Genomic DNA, 25,174 nt, shown 5'->3' with positions numbered 1-25,174 from the left:
TCGGACACAGCGAGAACTGGATGTGTGCAGTCAAGATGCAGCTTAGTTATAAGGAGGGAAAAAAGAGGATGAGCTAAGCAAGCAATGGGTTCTTCTGATTGTAAAACATTCTTCTGCTCACTGCCTTACCCAGTCCCAAGCACAAATCTGCTTTGAAGTCGGACACAAGGGATGGAAGCCTTTTAAATATTTCATTTCTTCTGTGATTGGCTTTCATCCCTGACATATTTAGAATGTGCTTTAGCTTGGAGAAAGACAAAACTGAAACTCTCCAGGAATCCAAATGATCCCTAAAGCCCAGGGCTCTGCACATTAATAATGTGGTTTCTTTGAAAAAGGGAAAAAAAACCCCAAGCCCCCAACTCAAATCAAAGACCCAAACCATGAACGTTTTCATGTTTTCAAATGAAACCAAGAGGACACCATATACTGTATCTATCCATATATATCCTGTATAGAGTATTATAGCTGCTTTCTCCAGTAATATTACCTTGGCTTATTTGAAAGAGCAAATGTGCAATCCCTGCAGACAGGCAGCAGCAGGAATGTCCTTGTGCTTTAATTCTGTCAGGATCAGCACTTTAGCTTACATGCCCTATATAATGATAGAAGAACATTTTTTCCTGCAAATAGTTCAAAGCAACTTCTGTTTCACCATAAAACAGTCTTTCAAATCTTGATTTATCTTCCCTGGCACTTTTTCACACTGTGCACGTGATGGGGTCTCATATGGAGTGACCTGATGGCAGTCTCAGGGAAGATTTACTAGGTTTATTACAACATCCTGGTGACAGATTGATATAGTCAGCAAAGAAATCATATGAGAGAAAGCCAGTATTATTGATAGATAATATTGACAGGTTCTCAGAAATGGCACTGAGAGGTATGGGATGGTCTCTTTATCTATAAGCTAATATTTTTTTGTCCTGTTTTATGGTTGTCACATGAAGTCTGAGGCTATTTCTGAGGTTCTTAAGCACAGCATATTCTGAGGATATTGTCACTGGTCTTTCCTGTCCTGTCTGGAAGCAAGAGGCCAAGCCATGCTTCAGCTACGCCGCGCTGTCAAGGGAGGAGACCAGAGGCCATGTGCTGCTCTCACAGATCTCAAGAGTGCAGATGACAAAGGCAGAGAAGATAAATAATCCCCCCAAGTCCCTTCAGCTTTCTGCCATTTTTCAGGGAGCCACTTGTAAACTGTGAGTGCAGACTCCCAGGGGAAAACATTGGAATGATGGGTTACTTCCCTTCTTACTCCATTCTGTTCACCAGTCACATGCCGACATTTTAGTGCAACTTCACAGAATCACAGAAGGGTTAGAAGGGACATCAACTTGAACTAGAAAGGACAATAGAAGATGTCAAACAGGATCCAGGCTTTTTGTTTTAAGATTTGGAGTGAGGAAAAAAAAAAAGTAGGAGATTCCCCATCCCTGGGGTAGATGCCCCATCCCTGCAAACATTCAAGGTCAGGTCAGACAGGGTTCTGAGCAGCCTGGTGTAGTTGAAGATGTCTATGCTTGTAGCAGGGGGCTGGTATTAGATGACCTTTGAAAGTCCCTTCCAGCCCAAACCATTCTGTGACTCTGATTCAAACTGTCTTGCACTCATAGGCATAGCCTGTGGTATACCAGACATCACATTCCTGTCCCAAAATCAGGAATAGTCTGTCCAAACCTGAGTTTAGTATGACTCTTATTTAAACAATTATAGAATGAAAAAGGGACTCATATCTCTTACATCTTTTTTTTTTTTTTCCGGAGATTCTCTCCAGCCATACAAAATGCTGGATATAAAATGCTGCCATATATCCATCCCACTTCTAATGCACAGCTGCCATTACAAATGAGTAAGACACTGGGATGCATCTGGCACATGGCAGACAATGACACAAGCAAATGCAACAATGACAGCTTGTAAATCAAGTGAGTGGCATAATGTGGAATTTTGAGTGTAATATTGGTTATCCCATCCCAAAACAGATCAGATAGAGTTAGAGAAGTTCTGGAAGCAGTAACATGAATGCTTTTCCAAAAGTAGGTTCCAACAAAGCAGACTGAGTAAGTGTTTATGTGCATACTCATCCTATGGAGCATCATCTGAAAGCTGCGCATGCAAATTTAATCATGGAAAGCATGTGTTCAAAAAGTGTGGGCTTTGCAACTCTGGTACATGCTGTTGCTGAAGAACAAAATAAGTGTGAAGAATAGAAAAAGGGCTAAAGAGTTGCATTGGCAGGAAGAGATTTGAGAGTGAAGAGCTAGGCGAAGTGTTCCCCACACTAATCTTGAGCACCTGTGGAGGGCTATGGGTGCCTTCACAGGGTGAGGTGGAGCACAGTTAAACTGATGGCCTCTGAGAACTCCTTTTTGTCTCCAGTGACGAAACAAAGAACGTGAAGTTGATACATCCCTGATTCAGGATCCTCTACTGAGGTTAAGAAGTTGTGAATCTTGATCTTATTGTCAGCAGAAGAGATTGTAAGCATCGTTTTCTCTCCCTATAAAATGTATAGAACAGTCTAAAGTTCCTGGAAGGGGCCAACTCTTGTTCAAACCACAAGAAAGGGAGAAAAGGAAGACAAGAAGGAATGAAAGACCAAATACTAGTAAAGATAATGAAACCAACATGTCAGACATTTCAAATTCAAGCTTTTGCTCTATTTGTACACCACTGTATTATTTGTTACAGTCACACAGTGCAGGATAATACACAGCCTCATCAACTTTTCTGCAGCTCCTGAAGAGCTGGAAAACCTTACTGCTGCATGTCTCTGCCTTTGTTGGAACACTCAGCTGGCTTTAGCAAAGCTCATGCACCTGCATTCTGCTGAAGCCAAGGCAAACTTTTTGAAAGAGACCAAATGCATAGAGGCTGACTTTCAGCAGCACTGCCACCCCCTTTCACCTGAAATTAATAGGAGCTATTTGGCTGAATAACTCTGAAAAAAGCAAAAGCTGAGTCGTAGCAAACAACTTACAAAGTTATTTCATTTCAATCGGTACTTTTGGGTTGATTTTTTTTCTCATCTTCCATAGCAGCAAATTAGACCCATAAGCTTTCCTGGTTTAAATCCTGTATTACGTGACATATTAGAACCATACTTATTAGAAGTATACTCACCTGTAATTAAATCATGATGACCTACAGCTCTGCCACATTTCCCATCCAAAATGTGTTGTGAAGATGTGTGGAGTTGTTGTATAGCTAAACACTCACTTAGAACATCCTGTTCGATATCTGTACATGAATTTAGCTACAAGAGGAGGAGAAAAACATTTTACTTCAAAGTAAACCAAATGACTTCTAATTAAATTCTTATGTCTCTTTGCTTAAAGATAATGTATAGAAAACAGGACCAAAATTCCAGTCTTAGGAACGTGGGTAATTGAGGATGTATCTGTTACTTGGTAGTTTTAAATAGACATAATTCTGGTTTTCTGAAGAGCACAAGTGTGCTAATCTGAAATCAACAACAGTTTGCTTCAGAAAATAACGTGTCCTGTGTTTCTTCAAACCTTCCTGAGTAATTTAACTGCATATTTCCAGGCTTTCTGGCATTTCTTGGGTTCTGTGGCGAAAGGATTGCATCACCTTGTAGCTGTGACACTTGGAAAGACATTTGATAGGGAAAGAAAAGCATTTGTGCTTATCAGATTAGAACTGATGGAATAATATGCTGTCAGTAAAGTGTAAGAGGTATCACTGATATGTCAGCTGTTCTCCATGTAAATTTAAAGCTCTGGCAAAAGTGTCTAAAGCAAACTCTTGAAAACCACAATGTCGATCATATTAAAAACAGCAGGAGAGGAGAATTAAGAAAGAAAAGCATTTCTAATTCTTTTTCAAACATGCTGATGTTGCCAAGCTTTTGTCATAATATAGTCCTCACATTACACAAACAGCCATCGTATTCTATAGCCATTAATAAATAGTTATTGTCTTTACATTTACAGTGTTGCATACTGATCTCCCCTGGGTTTGGATATTCTAAATAAAAGGTCCAGGCAAACCTATTTAGAATTCTGCTATACAGCCATTTCTTGGTTCAAGATAAACATCTAACATTTGGATCACAAAGTGCATCTGCAGCCAATTAAACTACTACTAAATTAACAGCTAACTTTCTTCTCTTTTGCTCTTGTAAAGCCTTTTAGAACAATCAAATGTTACTATTGCAGTCATCTTCTAAGCCATGAACCAAATATTCAGCGTTCCCTTGATGTCTAAGGTCGAGCACTTTGTTTTGTATCAGAGGTGGCACATTTTGGTAGGATATCTCAACCAAGACACGTGGACAGAGCAGCCTGTTAATTTTCCTTTCTTGGCCAAATCATTTCCACTCAGAACTCTTGGGAAGCTGATACCAACAGACAAACACCTCTGTGGAGTTATAACTAAATCTGAGTACGTGAGTATAAACAGTCTTTTCCCCTTTATTTCCCAAAGTAACCTGTCACCATTTGAATAACACGTGAGATTTCCTTAGCTGTGAAAGGTTTCTTTCTCTTGTAATACATCTAAGTGAAATATTTTTGGGGGGAGTATTATTTCTTTATAAGACAGATTTGCTTTGGTCTCTTTTAAGAGACCTTCATCAAAATGCTCTTTAAATCTACTGCTTTTTCAGATGACTTTTAATTTCAAGAGAAAAAGACACAGGATTAAGTATTCATAAAGTTGTTGTGGATAAATGAGACAGGAAATCTGAAGATGATTTCCAGCTACTAGAGGAGTGCAGATTTAGATTAGCCTACCAAATAAGGTGTGGGAGGCAAGGAACTAACGTTATTTTAAGATAGACTGGATAAGTCTATGGGAGGGTATGTATATGCATGCAGGAAAATTCCTCAAGCTAGGAGATTAAGAGATATGAAACCTTGATATTTGACATCTTGGTCCATCCCAGCAACTTGAGTTTGCAGTTTCTGTGTTCTGCATTTGTCCTGTATTGACTCTGTGCCTAAGGCCTGCCACTGCTTATGCAAGGAGTACTTTGTGCTCCTTAATGCCAAGTTTGGATTTAGGTTTTATTCCCAACTTCCTCCGTAGAACTGGAAATAGGCCTCAGCAGGTGACAGGGTGTAACAGTGGGGATTGCTCCTTTGTCCAGATGTAAAGGATGTTAACACCTTCATGCATTCAGCCCAGTACACAGAGCTGTACAAATAATACCCATGTTTGGTATTGGGAAATAATTCCCTTCTTCCTTGCCCCAAGAACTATGTCAGTAACCACACGAAGGAAACATGAGGAGGGTTCTCTCCTTTGGAACAGGGAGCATGGTTGCTTTCCACAAGCAGCTGAGAATTTCATATCACAAAATCTTCCTGTCACAAAGATCCTGCTATTGCAAAAGGCTTTGGTGCCACAGTCAACCTCTTTCTGTGGCCAGCTAATGCCATGGCCTTCTGCCTTACTCTCATTCAGACCTAAAGGGGAGCACTGGGAATTTTATGGCCTGTGACGTGGGAGGCACGTGCACAGCACACCCTGTGGAACCTTCTAGAGAGCTGTAGTGAAACCACGTGGCCTGATAAAACAAAACTGAGCTTGAAAACTAGGTTGTCCTTTCCAGTCCTGCCAGGCTGGACCTGATGTACACAGAGACAACAGATTTCATTCTGTGGACATCTGAATGGGTGTTAGGCATGAATAGTGTTACCCCCAAGCACACGGCTCAGCATGTAGTAAGTGTTTTTTGACTGATTATCTCAAAGAGTGTGCACAATTCTGAACTCAAATGCATGCACTGATGCAGAGAACAGTTACAGGAAGAACTGGGGGACAGACAACTAGGAAAGGTGAACCTAGACAAGTGAAAACTGTAGGGAATATAATTCTTACTGAAAAGTAGCAGGAGGAAAGGGGCATAAGACAGGGGGCATGGCTGACAATGGAAAATCAGTATGACCTCATCACAATTGTATTCAAGCAAGAAAATTAGGCCTTTTTGCCATCCTTCATCCATGGCTTATCCAAAATTCTGCAGATAAGATCACCTGTGTTCTGTTATTGTCTCTTCCCTCCACGTGTACCTCTCTTTGTTCTTACTCAGTACGTCTAGTTCTTACCTGTGACACTTTTTCCAAACTAGCTGCTCCCTAGCTCTATCTTGCCATTTCTGCTCTGTCTTCCATTCTTTAAACATGCCTTGCTGTCTCATCTGTGATGCTCTTGACAATGGCGAGGCAGCTGCCGGAAGATGTCATTGCTGCTTATTGAACTAACTGTAATTGCTCACTAAGGCTTGTATTCCCTTCCACTCCTGAGCCATAAGCGTGCTTATGGTCTGTTCTGTCACAGACCAGCTCTGTGGAGTCCCAACCATCTTTGTACAAACTGTGTGTATGAATGTGTAGTAAACAAGTCTCTGATCCTGGGATGGTGCCCGTAAGCATCATCATTTAATAATGAGTTCAGGACTTAGCCCACAGAAACCAAAATACTTACTTGAATTTAATAGTAGTGAAAACATAACTAGCAGTCTGGGTTTGGAATGATTTATAAATGCATTTAAAATCCAGATGTGGTGGGAAAAGTAGGGGGGGAGGTTATTCTCATCTGTTAAAAGAGCTCCTTCCCTGACATTTCCATAGTATTCTGGCTTAATTTCATTTCTCTTTTAGATGATCTGCCAGTATGTATTTACCAGCTGATTGCAGAGACTCAATGTGTGGACATTTTATGTGAATGACAACAGAATTTGGGCTTGTGTATGAAACATGAACAAGAAAGAAAAGTTTGGAGAGAACATGTGGAGCAAACTAAAATTAGAGGGTGGCAGCTTTGCAAGTGCAACAAGTGTACGGTGGTTTGGTTAACAATACTGACTGAAGACCCAGAGGAAAATTAGCTCAACTTCAGTTTTCTTCTAGTGATATTGCAGAAGAACTCTGATTTGAAAATATATAAACTAAAGGTAGATTAAAAATAACTCTACTGGGGAGGTCTAGAGACGTGTCAGTGTTTGCCTGCGACGGGCCTTACCTTCTTACGCACCTGTTGTTCTTTGGCCGAATGAGCTTTCACGTGCTTGCGCAGAGAGCTGGGGTCGGTGTAGCGTTTGGAGCAGCCAGGAATCTGACAGGCATAGGGCTTCTGTGAATGTGAGGAAAGGGAGAAGATTTCATAGTCCTCTGCATCATAGAACCAGCATACAGAGTGCTGAAGGAGGGCCATTTCTGTGAGACACAGTGTGAAGCCCGAGCTGCCTGTTTGCCGTTTCCACACCATTTTGCTCTGTGTGCTCTCTGAATGCAAGCCAGACGTGATGCCAGCTGCACTGATCACTCTGGGTTTGCACTCCATGCAAGTACTGAGAGCACTTGACACATCTATACACTGGCATGTTAGGTATAGATTACTGGGCTGGATTAAATGCTAATGAGATGGAACTGGATGGGTTTTGAGAGCATTACTTTTTTCCCTAGCCTTTACTGTAGACAAGATCATTGTCAGTTCACACAGTATAATTATAAATACAGAAGCTCTGGTTTTGAGTTCTGATTTACGTAGCTTTTACAACTATACCATACATAGCAGAGCAAAACTTGTGGATAATATATATAGCAAACATTTGGCTTGCTTTATACCATATTCTTGTTTTGAGTAACAACGTCTGTCTTTTTGTAACACCTAACTAAACAACCTGCATCACACTTTTAGATATGAGCAAATCAATATAGAAAGAAAAATCCACTCTAGTTGATTTTGCCAGAAAGATACTTCCAGCTGATTTTGCGTAGGGCAGTGCTTGCCACATGTATGTGGCACACAGCACTGTCTCCTGGGAAAACCACCTGGGTCTGGGCAGGCAGTTTCAGTACTCTCTTCTCATAGGAAAACTAAAAACAAACAAACAACAAGGATGCTGCAATTTAATCACTGATTCTGGAGTCACAATGACTGAAAGCTTAACCAAGTTCTTCTCTCAGTGATACCTACTCCCAACAATGAAACTGTGTTACAGTACAACTTCCAAATGAAGATGTGATTGCCAAGTTGAATGAAGAAACTGGCACTTGTTATTAAACAGCCATTGGCTTAAATGATAGCAAAATAGTGCTGCATGTCAAAGCTCCCAAAGCTTTATTTTTCCTGTTTTCTTGCCTCATCGCTCAACATTACCTTGGCCTTCTCACTTGGACTTGTAAGTCCTTTTGAAATCTTCCCAAAGGTAAAAAAATGGTTTGTCATGACCTTAGTGTTAGATTCTTTCATCCTTTCATCATTCTTTCATTAGATTCTTTTTAGGTTCTGAAACCAAGGGTTTCAGAAAGAGGGTGCACAAAAGGGAGAAAAACCCACTAGTTTTGGGAGAAGTGACTGTTAGGTCCTTTAAACAAGTTGCCCTGCTCCTGGAGGAGTGATGATGTGCCCTTTTTACCACAAGGACCGATACTTTCCTTTTGTTCTGCTTCTACAGAGGAGAAAAATCTACTTGCAGATGATTTAGCAGAGATGTGATCCAACTAGCATACAGCATTAAATCTCTGAAATGATTTACAGATTCTCCTTTTGGAGAAGATAAATGATTGAGTGACCTACATTGAGAAACTTTAAAAGCGATTCCAAATGCACTCAGTGAGGAATAAGCAGTCTGTATAAACCCCCTTTCTTCGTAAATACCTCCAGAGGATAAGTATTGCTGCTCTGTCCAGCCAGCAGGAAATTTCTGAAGGAATAATAGAATCATTCACCAATTCACGACCCTACAGGCTAACACAGCACCTACCCAGGAAGTTACAGGGCAAAGCAGATTTATTGAGAGTGTCTGGAACACAGAGAACTGACACCTGAGGAAAATCTATGGAAAAGCTTAAACAAATTCCTTAGAAAAACTAGGAGACTATTTTTCAAATCATTGATGTCATTCAAATTAATGACAGAACCATTCAATTTGGTGACAGGGAAACTAGATGAGTATCTGACAACACTTAGAAAGTTGTGGCTCTTTGCTTTGACAGTGCAGGCACTTGTGTCACCCCCTGAGCTGACAGCACCATCCTGGAGCTCTGTTATTTTCCACATCCACATAAGCAAACAAAACTCTAAGCGAAACCGTTGGACTTCAGTTAAACAAGATAAGTGGAGGTTAGTTACTGTGTTCTAGGACTACAGAAACAGCTTTAAAGAACCTGCAACAGAATAGCATGGAGGATATTTTTAGACATTTAAGAAAGTTTAGTAGAAAATGATTACTGTACCTTTTTCCTGATTTATGAGCATTTCAGATAATAAAGACAGAGATGAAGAAGAAAAGAAAATAGAAAGTTAAGACAATGCACAGATCAACAGATATAAGAATTTTTGCTTCTTTTAGTATGGATTCAAACTCTCTTTCAAAACTAATAAATGGCATTCCATTTGTGACTTTAAGCTAATAAAAATTAGCTCTATCAGATTCAAGCAGTTAAATTCAGCTAAATTTCAAAACCATGCACACAAATCAGTGCATCCACTTTCAGGAGAGATGCATTTTAGAACTAATTACAAATTCAAGTATCTCAGGTTGACTTTCAAATAAATAAAACATTGTTATTGTAAGTGTGCTTTGGTTTGGAAAATGTGACTGACCTGCTTCTCTTACTTGTTTGTTTTTGCAAGGCATAATGTACATTAGACATTCCTTAATGCTGCACTGTCTGAAACATGTAACTGCTTAAAAAGTAAATATCAATTAAACTCAAAAGTTCTGCCCCATAAATACTTGGCCAAATGTTGAACCATATATTCACTTCTTTGAAAAAGACAAAGGAACAACGCTGCCCGTTACTCTTTACAAGCTTTATGCTGAGGACTCGACTTGTCTGCAAAGTTATCTACTTACTTTCCTTCCCCATAATATGGTGATTTGATTTTATCAGAGCCTAAGACACTAGACAGGCTCCCATCCTCTCTGCAAGACAAGTGAGAAGATTTGTAGGGTTGAGCCACGATCTACAAACTGTACATAAGACATGACTTTGTTTCTTACAGCTAATTCTGATGTCAGATACCGAATACATTTCATATAGTTATCAGACAGATGTATTTTTACCTTTCCAAAATTATGTCCAAAACTCAGATGCATTTACCTTCCACTGAGCTGTCTGAACTGCTTTTGCTTTCATTCAGAACAGACTTCATTAAAGTAACACAGGATAGGAAGCAAGACAATGACACACATTTAGTACATCAGCAGTGACTCAGCTTTCACTCATACTATACCTTATTTTACTGCTGCCTCGTCTTACTGGAACAAGAATAATGGGAGAGTTTGCTGAGTAATTTATTCCTGAGTAACCTATTCTTGAGTAACTTACTGCTCAGCACGAGTCAGAGAGCTGAAGTTCTGTGACCAAGACTTCTTCATTTCTCAAAGCACATAAAATTCAAAACAAAAGTACAGTTGCCTATACCTGAGTTAAGATGCATCTCTTGAAAAGGAAAAGCCACCCTCTGTGTACAAGGAGCACTGGAAAACTCAGTGCAACTCTTGGTATGAAATCATGCTTACGGTATCCAGGTGCGTTCGCTGGTGCTTTGCTCGGTCACTGGAGTTGCTGAAAGCTTTCTGGCAGCCAGGATGCTGACACAGGTATGGCTTCTCCCCAGTATGACTCCGGAGGTGAATCTTAAGGTTCTCAAGCCTAGAAAATGCCTTGTTGCACCCTTCAAACTGAAAAACGTCACAAAAAAATCATTGTAAAGTGCTATTAAATAAACCATGTGCAGCCACAATGAGAGCAGTGTGAGATCCAAGTTGGACATGCAATAAATCAACCAACATTCAAACATCTGTTGAAATTTATGGATGAAACACAACATTTTGTGCGTTCATTTAATCTGTCACTGAAGACATGATGTGTAGCTCAATAATAATACAAGGGTTATAAATACCTCACACATTCTGTCTGAAGTAGTGAAGACTTAAAGACATGGTGTCAGAACAGAAAATTTAAAGAAAGAACAAGAGTTCTGATGAGTTCTTTTAGATGTTAATTGGCAGAGGAACCACTGTAGGCAATAACAATTAGCTGCTACAGACAGAGAGCAAGAGAAGCTATTTGTGGCAGGTAAGAGCCTGGTTTCAGATGTCTGAAATACTATACACTGGAGTAGATGAGCATGGACTATTACAAGAAGACCTGATCCATTTGAAGATCAGTCCAAAGGAACTCTGCTGTTACTCTGCACCCTTTTCTTTACTAGCCATATCATTCACATCTATTCTCAGCATTTATACAACTAGTAACCTGAGCAATTCTGACTTCTTAAGCACCCGTTTCATTAGAGCGCACCGTAATAAAACGCTGCGTAGCATTCATAACAAAAGTCACTGGTTCAAATTGAATCTGGATAAATAATTTACTTTTCCAGCTACTGGGCCAAGGGAAGGATGTTCTGCATTGCTCACTGATAAGTTTCAGTGTCACTGACAACAGCTGACTGCAGTGAAGGCACTGTCTCTAAGACAGGCTTTAGGAACTAACTCAAGTGATCACAAATACACACATATGTACATTCATCCAGCAAACTCATTAAATCTACTCAGACACTGATGTGTGAGCATAAACACTTCTGTGCACACATACTCCTGTGTGATGGTGTGCACATACTTTGCCCACTCTGCATTGCAGCTTCATGGCACTGCAGCTTTTTTGGTGTCTCTGTGCAGATAAAACCCTGGCTCCTCTGTGATTCGAGATCTCAAAGACTGTGCTTGAGAAACACAAGCCAACTCACCTTGGCTTACTGCAAATTTCTCATTCATGAAAGTATCACTATGGCTTTTACTGCTCTGCATATTTCACTCCCTGGGCTGATATTTAATCTATATGAATGGCATATTTGGGTCTATGTGTGCAGGCAATTATCTGATATGTACGTGTTTACACCTTTCCCCATCACAGCTATCATGACAGATCCAGTCTCCTGGAGACATGCAGTCTAGAGCTTCAGAAGTTTGTTTTTAGCAATGACTCCCCTCTCAACAGGAGAGCTGGTGCAGGGAGACTGGGGAGTTTTGGAAGTGACCAAACCACTAGGCTTTAAAAAGAAGCAAACTTTCCTCTTAGTCATGACTAATATTTGGGCAAGGATGCAGAACGAAGCAATCTGAAATGTTCAAATATACTGAAGTCCATGAAAACCAGTATTTGGCAAATCCACAGTTCTTCTAAGACATTCCATAAAGCCAGTCTCTGGCAAATGGAGTTAATGTTGTGAGGTCCTAAAGATCACTTGCTTCCACTTTGTTCCCCAGCTTCCTCTCCTCTCCTCTCCTCTCCTCTCCTCTCCTCTCCTCTCCTCTCCTCTCCTCTCCTCTCCTCTCCTCTCCTCTCCTCTCCTCTCCTCTCCTCTCCTCTCCTCTCCTCTCCTCTCCTCTCCTCACCTTTCTTCAGTCTCCTTTGATCAGTGTTGGGTGCACAGTGTTGTGTCATCCCCTTCAAACTTATGTATCTATTCAGTTCAATAGAATCATAGAATCATTGCAGCTGGAAGAGAGCTTTAAGATCGAGTCCAGCCTTTGTCCCAGCCCTATCAACCACAAGACCATTTCCCTAAGTGCAACATCCATCCATCTCTGAAACCTCCTCAGGGACAGTGACTCAGGCACCTCCCTGGGCAGCCCCTTCCAATGCCTGGCAACCCTTTCAGAAAAGAAATTCCTCCTAATATCCAGCCTGAACCTCCCACCAAATTTATAACCACAAGGAAGGGTGAGAATCAGACCCAGAGTCTACAAAATTATCTTGCAACTCAGCTCTGCAACCTGATTCTCCTGAATCTCAGGTGAGAAGCAAGATCAAGCTTTTCCCTTCAGTTGTTCATACCATCCCCCTAACATGTGCCATTCCTCCCCACTGACTCTGTCATGGGTCCTTTTTACATGCTCTCTACAGGAGTTTCTGGTTCTCACATACAGGCATCAAAAAACCCAGCCCAGAAGTACATTTTATGACAGTATTCCTTGATACTGGGTCTTTGGGACACTTTATACCCCTTTGGCACCAGAATCACTGCAGTGACACTCCACAAGATCCTTTTTGTCTCCTCGTTGTCTCACGCCTGGAAGACCTGTTAGGTCACAGAAGTAATTTCTCAGCTATTCAGTCACGAACAGAGGATCTTGACCCTCTGAATGTTTTTCTAATGGATTACCAGTCTTCAGCTCCATATCTACAGCCTAATGCAAAGTAGGAAAGTATGCAGAATAATCCAAACTAATTACAGGTCCAGCTCTATTCTCATTGATGTCAGTAGCAAAAATTCCAATGGCAAATGTCCTAAAACATCTAAATATGAGCTTAATTTAAAACACATGAAAGCACATATGTTTAAGAGTTTGCTGGATCGAGACTTCAGGAGGAGAAGGAACAGGCTCTACCATAAATGCTAAGAGCTACAATGTAAACAGCAACACTCAAACAAATATGAGGGTTTTGTTCTTTTACTGTGGTCAAGAGCCTTTTTTTGGTACCAGCATATAATCCAAAGGTCTAATGCCTTCATCAGTAAGGTCTCTCTGCTACCCCATACACCTGGACTTTTGGGGCTTTTCTTATTTACATTATTATTTCCTAATTTACATTATTTATATTATCCAGCTCTACTAAGCTGGATAACAGATAGTGGGACAGCCACAATGCTGTGAAAAATTCTATCTAAACATGTAAGGTGGAAGAACACACCAGCAAAGAGAATGATATGACTCCAAGTGCTCATATTTCCAAGGAGGCAAGGCTGCTAGTAAGGTTGGCTAGCTAGAAAGAAAATCAATGGAAATGGACTTGGGGCAAGAACCTTGCTGGCAAGTGATAAGAAGGGGAGGAGGTGTACACAGGTGAAGGGGAAAGCCCTGAGAGGGAGGCAGGAAAGGAGCTGGTACAAACTGCTGAGAAGCATTGGGCTGAGAGAATCCACTCAGAGCTGAAGTATCTTCACTTTGAAGAAGTCCAGGAAAGCCTCTTTCAAGTCAGTTATTTCTTGCTTGATCCGCTGTGTCCCCTTCAGTTTTTCTTTACAAGTCCACATGTGGAAACAGCACTGCTTCCCCGTGGGATGGGGAGTGTCTCAAGGAGCTGTACAGGGACTAGATAACTTCAGCTGGGTTGCTGAGGAAACTGTGTTAGAATGACACAGTTTGTAAGGTAATTCCTGGGTTTCATTGCTACTCACCAACACTCTCAACCTTTCCACCTATGCTTGCTACTTGGAGCATACGTACATTTACACATACACAAAATAAAACCACTCCTGGAGAAACAGGGTACTCAATCTCCTTTTCAAATAACCTCCAGGAAGGTCCATCAATCTCACAAATGTCTCAGCTTCAACTACAAAGAACAAATGTTCAATTTCCAAAGGGCTTTAGGATGGCGAGAGCTATTTGATCAATTGAGAAGGCTACTGAGAGTATCTCCCAGACATCTGGCCCCAATCTGGCACTGCTTAGTCCTACAATCTCAAACATTTTGTTGATGTTTGATGCCTGAGATAACTGTAACAAATGCTGCATGATCCTCCAAGTCTGTAAATGTCAACAGAGCTCTTAAACAAGATCATCAATAAAAATAATAATTATACTGCAATTACTACTTTTGTCTTTATTGTGAGATTGTGAATGTGTGCTTCAGGCACTGCTATGCTACACACATTCAAGCACAGACACAAAACAATGACACACGATTACAGTAAATAGCATAATGCAATTATTGCATTTTATAACTACTGTTGCTTTTAGAACAGGGCTTCTACTAAGAAAAAAATACGTTGTAGAAATTTAGGGGACTAAACTAGTTCACCACCATATGGAAATGCATAAGGTGTCTTTATTTTACACTGAAATCTCGCGAGTGTAACTGCTGCATTTAAAAGGCATATTTGTGAAAACACCAAATTATCTCACAGTGATCTAAACACATCATCATTTTCCTAACAAAACAATTTAATCTAATAACTGTAATTGCTTAAAATGTTTTTTCTTTGCTTCCACATTATACTTTGAATGCACCTGAGAACGCTGCCATGCAGAAATAACAGCAGATTCCCAAGAGGGTTTACATTATCAAATGTTTACCGTTTTCATAAGCATATTTAATCACAGCCATGTCTAGAGTATCTGTCAGTGGTACAGATCAGAAGAAATAAACTGCAAACTAAACAGCTTCGCTAAAAGGTGAAGCAATAACTGACATTTTCTTCAAAATGAGTTATGACTGAAAAAGAGAAGCCTTCTCAGTTGTAGTGCTAAATAGGTCCAGTGTGCCATTAGAGAAAGCTCATTAATATACACCTCTGCTCTCTGCTGCAAGATCAGTTAAACAAGCTGCCTTTTATTTATAGACGTAAAAGGGAAAGAGCAGGTCATATTGGCTGCTGACATCTCAGACAGCCTACAGATGGAAAACTCAAAACATTTCATTCCAAAGCATTTAATACTATCAATAGGAAATCTTATGTCTGGTCAAAACATCTACAAGCATTATGAACATTGTGAAATGTTCTTTCTTCCCAACCGATTACAAAATTGGGAAAATTTTATTGGAAAACATGTTATGAGAAAAAGGATCCTGTGAGGATATGTATCCCTTCTGGAGGGGAGGAAACGGTCACACCGCTCCTTAAATAGCATCAATGTTTTACAGAACACTGAGTCTAATGTTGGGGACATGGCAGGAGGCATTTGAGGCTCCAAATGGTTAGGAATGTCAGTAACTTAAGCGCATGAGTTGTTCCACCCATCACAAGAATCAAAATACCTGATTTGGTGCTTTGTTTTTTCTAGCTAACTCCCTATTGGATTGATTTTTTTATTCACTACTGTAGCTACAATGTAAAGTCTCAATCCTGTAAATACTTGTGCATGAGATACATGACTCAAGCAAGGAGCTTTGTTAAACTGAACAGAACGATTTGGGTACATAAAGAGCAACCCATAGGACTGAGCTCCCAAGTTCCTAAAGAATCCCAGTGCCTATAGCCAGCTTTATATTTACAGATTTGAACTGTTAGAAGCTGCTTTTTTCCCTTCAGTGTATTAAAAAAACAACAATGGAAGATACCTTTAACAGAAAAAGGATCTGGCAATTTCCATGGTTCAAGGGCGTTTTTTTAAGTATGAACAATTTATGTTTGCAAAGTGACATTTTCGTTTGATTTCAGTCTTGCAAAAAATTTCTTGTACTTGGTTGATTATTTGTATCACCAAAAAAGCATTTAGGGCTCCATCCAGACTACTGTACCACTACTGGTGTGCAGGAGGAGAAAAGGTAAAAAGGTTCAGAACAGGATAAGGAAAATATTAAGAAAAATAAGCCACAGTACAGATGCAATTCAGCCTTCATGTTGTTGGGTAGTAGGGCAATTACAGCCAACCACTTGACATCACCACATCATACACCAGCAGTTCATTTCTCTTTATGCTGTTAGATAGGTTGCATATTTCCTGATTAACATGAAGCTGGGAAATACTAATACACCAAAAATCCTGGAGGACGTGTTTGATCACCAAACGGCACTGAATTAAACAAGACTTTGGGCTGTCTCTTTTATTTCCATTTTATTAATTTTATAAGTCCCTAAGTCCACATTCCTGAAGCCTCCTCTGGCAGCACCAGCAGTTACGGGTGCACAAGGCCAAACAACAGACTCATTTAAGTCATGGGGTGTTCAACAGCAACCAGGTCTGATTCTGGACACGAGGTGACTTCCAAACACAGACAGACTTCTCTGACTGCAAAATCCAGCCACCTGCCTGCCAACACCCCCTGAAATGGGATTCCTCCACTCTCACTGTACTGTCTGAAAAATGAACAGCCTCGTTGTTTGAGCTCCCCGAGTCCCAGGAGAACAGCGGGTCTGCCCAGGATGAGGTCAGCAGCTGAGAGAGAGCAGTGGGACGCATCCTCGGTAGGTGCCTGTCCCTGTCCTCTGACTACAGAGGTAGCCTAGACTTGGCTTCTGCATCTTGTTTTTTAAAGACAGTGTTACTTGTGTTCCTGAGTACATCTGGCATTAAATGTGAGCTTTGCCCATCACCTCTCAAGATCTACTGTCATACTGAATGCAGAAGACCACCTCTCATCAGAACCAGCACAGACTCTTATCCTGTCTCCTAGTAGCACTGGCATGTTTTGGCTCTCAAAAGTTTTGCTCACATAATTACCATCTGTGAAGAAAGGAGTGAATGTTGTTCAAAAGACTGAAATAATCATTCAGTTATTTCTTCCAGTACAAGTAGGTCAGGCACTTCAGTGAGCAAACAACTTTCCATACAATTGCTTTTTGTCAGCAAAATACAAAATATCTGGGAAACTCTCAGAACATCCTATCATTTTCACAAGACTTGCTAGCCTTACAACTCCTTTTAGTAATCCTTCTTTAATCAAGTAGAAGGATAAACATTTGTCAAAGCAGAAGTACTTGCATTTATTTGCTGCAACATATGAGAATGAACAAGGAAAGTTGGAGATATCTTACTATCAGCAGCATGACAGCCACAAATTTTGCCATAAGGTTTTGCTAAATATGTCATTTGGAAACCAAACAATTTTCTGAAACCTCATTACAGTTGGACTGAATGCAGTATTATGGCTTGCAGGCAAAACCAACATGCATGGAGCAACATTTTAAATAACAAAATGCAAAATTCATGCGGTCACGTAATAAGCAAAGACAAGACTCCTCTCAGGATCTACATGTCCGTCCCGTTATTTCCTCATATGTAATTGGGAAACTGTTATTTATTTGGGTTACTTTAATAGCTTGCAAACTAGCTGAAATCAAAAGACAAAACACCATCCAAGATTCGCTGCTCCAATATCTGAAGCCAGATCAGCTTGTTTTAGAGACAAAATTAAGACTGAACTAAATCAATTAAAAACCCTCTCCAGCTGTGTCAGCAAAGGACCACAAATAACATTAAAATACTTCCCTCCAGTTCTTTCTGCTTTTTTAACACAAAAAATATAGTTTACTATGTTTACTATCAGAACCTTGTTTGTCTGGATCAGTCAGTCAGTGTCTTACCTCGCTTTCAAAGGAATAACTTCAATCCCACTTGCATCTGACATATCACCTATCTCAGCTGAAGTGTTACTGAAATTCTGCCCTACACTCTTGCCTACATCTGTGTACTCTGGTCCACACTTCAGTTGCATCTTTAATTAACAGTCCGTGGTTGTGGTCCAGGAAGCCAGTTACACTGCAACCAGCTCTGTACAGAGTGCAAGAGAGAATAGGTGTTCATAATTTACTTACAGGTCTAAGTGTTTGCAAATTTGGAGTGAAGAATTAATTTGCTTAAGAGAGCGAACGCAGCCCCAGGACAAATGGAGAATCCATTATGATTTATGTAGACTAATCAGTTGGGGGGGAAAAAGAAACAAGAAAAAAAACAAAATAAAAAAGAATTAAAGAGAGGACAAGAAGGGAAAAGAAAAGTCACTACAAAAAGAAGAAACAAACCACCCCAAAACTTAAGGCAGATTAGCATAGCGTAGCATCTTAAAAGGCCAAAATACCACATGTGTGGCATGTTACAAAAGAAGATTAAAATAAAGGGAAAAATATCCAGAGAACCATGAAGTCTCAAAACATCTGGAGTTTTATGGTAACAAGAAGGGGGGAAAAAAAATCAAAAACATAATTGAAAAAAGTCCACTGCAATACATTATTGTCCAATGAAGCTTAATGGAACTGAAAGGAAAAGAGATGAAAAGGCAAAATGAGACGGGGGGGAGAAATAAAAGCAACAAGAAAAGGCATTTATATTTTAAAGATGTCACTGAGGGTTTTTATCCCAGTTATTAAAAATTACACACCCTGCTTCTGTAAGCTGTTCCTGTAATGTGTTGAGCGCTCTCTTTCAGCGTAGGACACTCATGCATGCTGGGGAATTCATCAACCCTTTTGTACCCAGCGTAGGGGCACTTTTCACTCCTGATTCTTTGAGACACATCTGCAAAGAGAATGGCAGAGAAACTCCCTGTCCTGGTTTACATTCTGAATCCAATGAGAGACTTGAAGAGAGGCAGGACAAACATGTAAATTAAAAATGTTTGCTAAAAACAATGCACGCATTCGGGAATTAAGCAAACAATCTTAAGCTGTTATATTGGCATCAGACACTAGAATCAACTGTAATTGAAATACTCTGAATGTGCTCCCTAACAAACATTTATATGGAAAAGTGAAATGAAAAACTTCCCTCTTTTTTTCATATTTTTCTCTTTTTAAATGAACCAGTAGAGTATAAGCTGCACACAGTCCAGTCTGCCTTTGTAACATGCCAACAGTGTGTCTACAAACAGGAAGGGTTCCTAACACACCACAGGCACGAGCATCCTGGATTAGGTCTGTGCTCTGTCTGTCCCTGTCACAGCAAGATTTGAGACATGCACATGCCAAACCCCATCTGTAACAAACACGGTGTGATCTAGCAACAGTGAGTATCCATCCTAACTTCCCACTCATCCCCCAGATGATTACTTTTTGGTTTTTTAATCCTGGGAAACCCAGATCATCTCTTTGTCAAGACCAATAAACAAATGTTTTACAGTCATCACAGCTAACAAAGCTCCCGTCCTTGACAGATCAGAGGATGATCTTGTGGGTGAAAACAAATCTAACAGTTAGAAAGGATTGGCTACAGCTAACTAAAATAGTCAACCACAACCAAATTCTCTCTTAGAAAAGATGAATATTAGCAGCAAGGTACTCTCCATCCACCTATGTGGGATTTTTGTTGCAAATATACCTTTTGTTTGTGGTTCAACATAGTTTTCCTCACAAAATCTTTTTCATAAGGCGGACAGCTTTATGGCTGGAGTTTTCTCTCATTTTAGATAGCATGGGGTTTTTTAATCTTGCACATAATGAAGTTTTAATCTCAAATTGTTGTTTCTAAAGATCAGTTGAGAGTAATAAAATTTCCCTGTAAACTGACAAGCTCCATAAAATTTTCAACACTGGATTACTTTGCACAAAGTAGTAAGAAAGACATACAAGTATCTCCAGGGTGCTTCTTGGCAAGAGAGTAGAGAACTCTGCGATTTTCTATGGTCAGATAAGCTCCTGCTCTTTTCCATGCCATGCTGGGCCAATGTGATTATTCATCAATCAAGACTGGGGTTCAACCTGTAATCCAAGGGCAGCAAGGAATCTGCTAAGATGAACATGGTTGTGCCCTATCTTGCATGTGAAGAGCTGAGCTCCAGCAGAGCCCTTCAAAAGTTGCTGGTGATCCTCCAGGAAAGAAAGATTGTGCAATATGGTGGGAGCTTGTTATCATCTCAGGATTGGTTACTTAATTCTGCTTTCCTTCACTCCCTGGTTGTGCAGCAGAACCTCGAGAGACAGGAAAATGACTTCCAAGACTTCATCTGTTCTAAAGGAAGTCAATTTTCTGGCTTTGCCAGAATGAAACCAGTGTCTAAGCATGGTTAGGTGCTGCAATGTTGGAAGGGTCATGTTTTAGAGTCTAGAAATGCAAGATTGTTCATGCACTTTGTAAATGCTTCAGCCGAGTCACAGCAATGGTCAACACCTAAGCTCCTTGCTGGTGAATCCAATATAACGTGATGCCTTCTGTTAGAGGCTGAGCTCGCTCCTTTTACCTCACACTTCCATGTGCCAAGCGCATTGGGCTTTAATGGTTACAGCAGCTGATGCACAACAATCTGTGATTATATTGGATTCTGTGCCTAAGCCTCCAAAGCAGATGCTAAATCAAGATTTTGTTAACATACATCCCAAAGTCCATTACTACTTTTAACTCACAGTGACTTGCTACATATGTGGGTGGTTATGATGTTCACCAAACCCTGCTCTAGTTTTAAGTGGTGGAGTTGCCTTCTACAGGCTATTGTGAAGAGGAGCTCTCTGCTGAAGAGCAGACAGCATGGCAGCAGTGCCAGGTCCCTTCATTCTCTATTACACTGTGGGATCCTTTGGATAAAAGGCAGTATAGCAATGTTCTCTTCTGAATAGCACTTAATGTTTTCCCACAGTCTTATTGTTTACAGGGAGTTTAGCAAGTCCCTTCACTAATTTAAAATAGATTGTATGCCACATGGGTGGATAACAATAACACATATTGGTGAATCATATGGCTTTCAAATGATATGTATGAAAAAGAAGTGCAACACATATTGTCTGAAATTTTATTGTGTGAAACCACAGCACTTAGCTCCCTACCAGCTGTGTCAACAATTCAGTGTAATAAACTCATACAATTGTAGAGTAACAGCAAGGTTAGATCTGAAAATGAAAAGCCAAGATTAAAAAAAGAAATAATAGGAAAATGTAAGTTGAGGTTAGCATCATTTTTGGTAGAAATAAGCAAACCTGCTATGCAATGCCACTTTGCAAAATTTTGATTCCATAGTTACAGGCTGCCTAAGATCTACAAGTCTACAAGGAAAAGGGATTATATGGATCATCTTATTTTTAAAAGGGAAGAAGAACAGGGTGTTGTTTCTGAGGAAACTGGTGTGTTACTTTACAACCACTGCAGAAGCCTCCTATCTTACTACAAACTACACATCTTTATCATGAAAGAGGAAAAGAATCTATCCTGGACTTTGCTTCCTAGCTTCAGATCAGCCTCATATCCACACCGACTCGTTCATACGAGCTGCTTTACACCCATGACGTCGCCACCGAGGACGCTGCCAAGGGACATTCCTGACATACTTGACCAATAGCAGCCTGGGTACAGGAATGGCTGAATAAGCCAGGCTCAAATAACAAAGGTTTCATATTGAGCTGTCTCACATAATTTTTAATATGTTGCTAAATAAATAAATAAATAAATAGCTGAATAAAAGGCATTTTCTAAGATAATATTTTGAGGGAAAACTGGAAACGGAACTCAACGGAAATAGGTTTTAAATTGAAATGTTGAACTGCAGCCCAGAAATGACAAGAAAATTACATCTCTCTTTTTCCTGAACCCCAATAAAAAAAGTCTTCAACGCTAGGGTAGACCAGAGTTTTGCAAGAAATGAAATTATGTTATTGTCATGCATGATTATCCAACATTTAGAAGGTATCTGCAAGGTTTTCCTGTGAGTTATACCTCCATCCCATAACCTAGCAGGAAACCACAATCACTTCTGTACCTTACGTGAAGGACTTTGAAATGAAAGTGCCTCAAAATCAAATATAAGCAGCTTTCAACATGTGCATTTAATCTTCCTAGGTTAAGAAACACCCTGTGGCCACCACACTAAAGAACTGAAAACGTAAATTGAAGAAATTATATCCATATGATTAAGTAAGATTCTTAAAGAGAAACATGTTGTTAAGTACTTCATTGAGAATAAAATGAAATGCAGTAAAATAGAAGCTATTTGGAATAAATCACTGACGCACATGCCTTCTATGCAAAATGGCAGTGTTCAGCTCTGAGTGGACATCTGGAGCAAATTAGCATTATGTTGAGAATAATATAAAATTAAAACATTTAGTTTCAGCTTCTAAAATTAAATATAAAAATCAGAGCCCAATGTTGTGTTGGCCGGCTCACCTTGTGACTCCGATAGCAAGAGTTTATTTTGGTTTTAAAGTTGTTTATGCCTCCTATCGCTGTTCTTGGAGCTCTGACACTCACAGATGCTATCTATGCAAAAAGCACCAGGCAGAACAGTTGTATCTTGAAATGTGCTGCCGAATCCTACACTGGAAGTTCAGAACAGAGAGTCCAAGGACAAGTGTGGGCCAAAGTGGCTTGGGTAAAACAAGAGGAAACGACCCAGAACTACAGTCAGAACTCACACCACACCCAAGCCAAATCTCCCAGGGCCTGAATATGTTTCATTTTTCACATTTGCATGCTTACTCCGCATTTTCTGGCTCTGGATAGCATCCAGGGTTGATGTGTTGAAGGTACTGGATGACTTAAAAGTCCTTGTGGGAACTCTCTCCAAAGTTTCTATCACTCTTCCTCTCTCTTCTATGTGCAAACTCCAGGCATTTAAGACAGTCAATCATTTGTACTGCTCTTCCTCTCGCTTCCTAGAGTGATGAACCAGGATAAAGGAGATTTATGGAGCTGTAACTTCCTGTAATCACTCTCCACAACTGCATCCTCTCTGTCACTTGAGGGGAAAGGCAACTGCCTTCAGCCTTGGCCTTACCACAAATGGATACCTGCTCATCCACTTTGGTCCTGAAGCAGGAAGAAGAGTGTTTCTCCTTCCTTGGGGTGCCAGGCTCAGCACTTGTCAAGACCATAAACTTGAGGGGAGAACTAACTTTTCTCCCGGACACCTTTATAGATGTCCCATTTCAGCAATCTGCTCCACACAGCTTTCCAGAAGTTATTGGCTTATAAAACTGTCCATCTCCAACCAGACAAAACAGCTACTAGTAACAACATTTCTGAAAACCTCTGCAGCCAGAAGCCACTAGACTCTGCAGTGCAGTTCTGAACTGGTGCTTGGTTCAAAGAGCCATGCTTGCAACAAGTGCCATGCAAAGGGCTCCTACTGCTCCTGTCTGCCTGAGAGATCTACCTAAGGGATCACTTCTGATCTGCCTGACAGCGTGAGCTGAGACAGCTGGGTGTCCAGGGAGTGCTGAACTGGAAAGACAGTGCAGTTCAATGGATATGACAAGGAGCTCAGCTGTCGGAGGTTGGGTAGCCCTAAGCAAACCGCTTCATTTCCTGTGCACAGTTTAGTCCTTTGTACTTTCTGACTATTTATGCTGAGATGCCTGCTGAGCAGCCACTGCGCAACACCAAGAGCCTCGTAAGATACTTTCAGAGCATCCTGAACTCATCAGTCACTGGTGTAAAGTCACTGAGCCAAGAGCAGTGCTCTGTAGAATCAGGCTTTCTGGCAGAAGATCAATAGCCATAGGACTGGAAAGAATGCAAGACACATCATCCTCTTCAGGTAGCTTGCTAATGTACCTTCATGCATTGAAATCCTTTCCTACATCTTTGAAACAACAAAAAAACACAAACCCACCAAAAAAAGGTTAAACAAGCAATGAGCATTCACTTTAAACTGCATAAAAATAAGCTCTTTATAGTATGGTTTATCTCTCTTCTGATGTATTTGGGAATATGCCAACCTTGTCACCTGTTCCTGGACTTCCTTTAAGGTAGCCCTGTCTTTCAACATGAAACCTAAATTGGGCATGCATAGATTTGCTCCTTCACTTTGCAATGTAAACACCTGCACATATGTATTAAATAGTCTCACACCTCTATATGTAAAATTTCAGACACCTGTGAATTTGCTTTTAAACAGCCCCACTGGGTTTTGTGGATGGAGAACAACCTCCAGGTGCAGATGAATAAGGTTATTTGAAGGGCATAGGCAACATACAGCCTCCAGTTGGAGTATGTACAATACCACATTTCCAAGTTTAAATCAAGGCTTTAAACACTTGCCCTCTCTGTGACTCATTAATCATCTACAAAATGGGAATATAAATACATTTGTGTCTCTCTGGATTGTATTGAGCCTTAACTCATAGGGTTTTAATTCTCTAAAGCACCTTGAGATCACTGCACTGAGTGTGCACTCCACAGGCAAGAACAGCCTCAGTCTTGCTCTTCATAGCTGCACAGAAAAGACTTAATTTTCATCAGTCTTAGGCTACATTACTTTGTAATTGTTCTGGAGAGAACTTGCTTTCTGTGTCTCTATTTTAACACTGAAAAGATTCTGTTGTTTCCATTCCAATTCCACCAGCACCTTCATATCAGATCCTCAAAGACAATTTCTTATTCCAAAATTCTGGCCCGGTTTGGCCCACCATTTACTCACATGGAATTCTGATAAACACTCCCATTATGCTTTTGCATAATGCTCTATACAAATAAAGGCTGGGAACTAGGAACTGATCTACAGCACACCTTTTAAAATCCCGACCATCCCTTTTATCTTTCTTCTCCAATCACCCCATAATTGAGAAAAAAAAAACCAAGACAGTTTACTTTTCTGTTTAAAGAGATGAGTCCTGGACTAAATGTGTTCTGACTTCATTATGATCTATGTGACCACTATGCATTCTTTGAAAAGAAGAAAACTTTGGCATTTAACGAATGATTAGAACTTTTCCAAAAGCAGCCATTATTTTTATTTAAATGCCATGTCATTTTCTCCTTCCCCTGAACAAAGTCCAAAACAACCTCAACTTCCCATGTGCCAACAAACATATTTTCATG

The 25,174-nt window shown here is 40.2% G+C and overlaps 1 protein-coding gene across 1 annotated transcript in view; it reads right to left on the bottom strand.

The window, feature by feature from the left end:
• The window catches only part of GLIS1 (GLIS family zinc finger 1), a 192,645-nt gene that overhangs the window by 28,390 nt on the left and 139,081 nt on the right, over positions 1-25,174 (bottom strand). The window contains exons 5-7 of the mRNA XM_062003848.1: positions 10,502-10,663; positions 6,991-7,101; positions 3,124-3,256 (exon numbers count right to left, since the gene is read on the bottom strand). Coding sequence (XP_061859832.1) covers positions 3,124-3,256; positions 6,991-7,101; positions 10,502-10,663 — 406 coding nt within the window. The remainder of the gene's footprint in view (positions 1-3,123; positions 3,257-6,990; positions 7,102-10,501; positions 10,664-25,174) is intronic.

Source organism: Colius striatus, chromosome 10 (genome assembly GCF_028858725.1).
Source record: "Colius striatus isolate bColStr4 chromosome 10, bColStr4.1.hap1, whole genome shotgun sequence".
Classification (NCBI taxonomy): Eukaryota; Metazoa; Chordata; class Aves; order Coliiformes; family Coliidae; genus Colius; species Colius striatus.
This window is presented reverse-complemented; position numbering and strand designations above follow the sequence as displayed.